General features: G+C 45.1%; 1 protein-coding gene across 1 annotated transcript; it reads left to right on the forward strand.

Annotated features, from left to right (window-relative positions):
* The first annotated feature begins 296 nt into the window (after positions 1 to 296).
* MB21D2 (Mab-21 domain containing 2) lies at positions 297 to 2,313 on the forward strand. Its single transcript, XM_010160824.1, has one exon. It carries the CDS (start codon positions 297 to 299, stop codon positions 1,557 to 1,559), a length of 1,263 nt encoding a protein of 420 aa, XP_010159126.1. The 3' UTR covers positions 1,560 to 2,313.
* Positions 2,314 to 2,885: the final 572 nt, after the last annotated feature.

Genomic DNA, 2,885 nt, shown 5'->3' on the forward strand with positions numbered 1-2,885 from the left:
GTAGTTTTGCTGTGTTTTACGAGAGGCTTCTGCTTTTTTTGCCATGGCTCCAATATGATGTTTAGGTTGTACTTCACCCATTTCTAGGAATGCAGGAAGGGCTCTGTCCTGAGTCAGGTAGGAATAGAGGCTGGCTGAGTGCTGGGCCTGATGTATGTGTCATACAAACAGTGATGGATACCTCTGCTTGCTTTTTTTCTGCTGGGTATGGGATGGGTTTTAATCCTGGTTAAATCCTGTATCCCAGACCTGTTTGCCTTCTCCTGAAAGGATAACTCTTTCTCTCTTTTGCAGGCATGGTTCAGAAACTTGACCAGAAACTGCCTGTAGCCAACGAGTACCTGCTGCTTTCAGGCGGTGTGCGGGAAGGTGTGGTGGACATTGATCTTGATGAGCTGAATGTTTATGCACGAGGCACAGACTATGACATGGACTTCACGCTGCTTGTGCCCGCACTGAAGCTGCATGACCGCAACCAACCAGTCACGCTGGACATGCGCCACTCGGCCTTGTGCCACTCCTGGCTGAGCCTGCGTCTGTTTGATGAAGGCACTATCAGCAAATGGAAGGACTGCTGCACAATCGTGGACCATATCAATGGAGCTACCAATTATTTCTTCTCTCCAACGAAAGTTGCAGACTGGTTCTATGACTCCATTAGCATTGTTCTCTCTGAGATCCAGAAAAAGCCCCAGCGAGGGATGCCAAAGGTGGAGAAGGTAGAAAAGAATGGCACTATCATATCTATCATTTTGGGAGTGGGCAGTAGCCGCATGCTGTACGACATCGTCCCTGTGGTGTCCTTCAAAGGTTGGCCAGCTGTGGCCCAGAGCTGGCTGATGGAGAACCACTTCTGGGATGGGAAGATCACAGAGGAGGAGGTCATAAGTGGGTTTTACTTAGTGCCAGCGTGTTCTTTCAAGGGGAAGAAGGACAATGAATGGAGGCTGTCATTTGCCAGAAGTGAAGTGCAGCTGAAAAAATGCATCTCCAGCAGCCTCATGCAAGCCTATCAGGCCTGCAAAGCTATCATCATCAAATTGCTCTCTCGCCCGAAAGCCATTAGTCCATATCACTTGCGGAGCATGATGCTGTGGGCTTGTGACAGGCTACCAGCCAACTACTTGGCCCAGGAGGATTACGCAGCCCATTTCCTCCTGGGTCTCATTGATGATCTCCAGCACTGCTTGGTCAACAAGATGTGCCCTAACTATTTCATCCCCCAGTGCAATATGCTGGAGCACCTCTCTGAAGAAACCGTCATGCTGCATGCACGGAAGCTGTCCTCGGTCCGCTCAGACCCCACCGAACACCTTCGAACTGCCATCGAACACGTCAAAGCGGCCAACCGGCTAACACTGGAGCTGCAGCGGCGGGGCAGCACCACCAGCATCCCCTCCCCACAGTCGGATGGAGGGGACACCAACCAGCCTGATGACCGATTAGCCAAAAAGTTGCAACAGCTAGTGACTGAGAACCCCGGGAAGTCTATCTCCGTCTTCATTAACCCAGATGATGTCACAAGGCCCCACTTCAGAATTGATGATAAATTTTTCTGAGCTTTCGTCAATGTTTCTTGGGATTTTTTTTTCTTTTGTTTCGTTTTTAAAAACTCTTGCAGTGTGCAGGTTTTTTCGTTTGGTTTTCTTCAATGACTTAGTCTCTTGTTTTTTACATATCCAGCGTAGATTGGATCTGTTGAGAACAATCTGAATAAATTATAATTCCTGTCTCTGCAGGACGGTGCAGATTTTGAAACAGTGTATTACTATTTCATATGCTGCTTTGATTTTTTTCACCCACCCAGCCCCATTGTCTGTGAGTAGTTTCTAAAGGAGAACATGCACTGTAAACACACATGCCACAGAGTAATATTAGATAATTTTTTTTAACCTTCCGTAATTTATATACATTGTTGGGCCTGGGGAAGGGACAACTCTCCTTCTGTTGCTTCAGAAATTCACTTCTTTTTCCATGAGCTTCCATCACCCTAAAGAAATGAGGAGAGACTCTGGGTTGGAAAGCATTACTGGTAATTTGACGAGGCCAAATCTGCTGGGCTAAGCCCAGTTCATCTGTTCTTCACACTTCTCACACTAGGAGAGAAAGTTGACTTTAAAGATGATGATGTAGCTTTTGGGGGAAAGAATCTACTTTTTGAATGTAATTGTTCATAATTGGACCTTGTACAGTCCAGAGGGTTGTTTCTGCTGCTTTTCCATGCGGAATAAGGTTATGGAATGTTAGTTTTAGTGCGTGTAATTATTCAAAGCCTTATTTAAATTCTATTAAAGAACATACCATTATAAATGTTAATTGCACTAATGAAATCTCTGCCATTACCTCAGTCCCACTGTTTGTGTTTCTTTCATGAATTAGCATCTGTTATTAGGTCTTGGTATTGCAGATTGCTTGAGGCCCCTCGGGACTCATGGTTTCAGGTGATTTCTTGATTGTCTTTTGTAAAAGGCTCTTCCTTGTTAGCCCTGCTATGTGTGAGAAGTCAGATATTTGCATTGGCATATTTCTTTGGATGCGTATTGTGTGTTGCAGTGCATATTGCATTAATATGTATTGCATGTTGTTGAAACAGGTTTACCATTAGATAAGGATGTAATGCTAAAGCAGTGGTATGTGCAAAGTGAATCAGCCAGACCTCGAGCAAAGGAGCTACCTTGCTTCTGTAATGCATGTATTAGGCCTGATCCTTTATGGCAGTTACCATTCCCTTGACTCCTGTGGACTTTCTGACTTACCCTGGGACATACGAGATCTGACTTTGGTCTCATGTTTGCAGAAGCTGTGTTTGTATGTAAACTTGTGGTGCAACAGTAGCCTTGAAAAACACATACACTTTCCTTTTGTGTGTAGGACAAGATGTATGG

Source organism: Eurypyga helias, unplaced genomic scaffold, assembly GCF_000690775.1.
Source record: "Eurypyga helias isolate BGI_N326 unplaced genomic scaffold, ASM69077v1 scaffold29981, whole genome shotgun sequence".
Lineage (NCBI taxonomy): Eukaryota > Metazoa > Chordata > Aves > Eurypygiformes > Eurypygidae > Eurypyga > Eurypyga helias.

Coding starts and splice junctions, on each gene's coding strand:
- MB21D2 (XM_010160824.1), top strand. CDS start 297: ATGGTTCAGAAACTTGACCAGAAACTGCCTGTAGCCAACGAGTACCTG.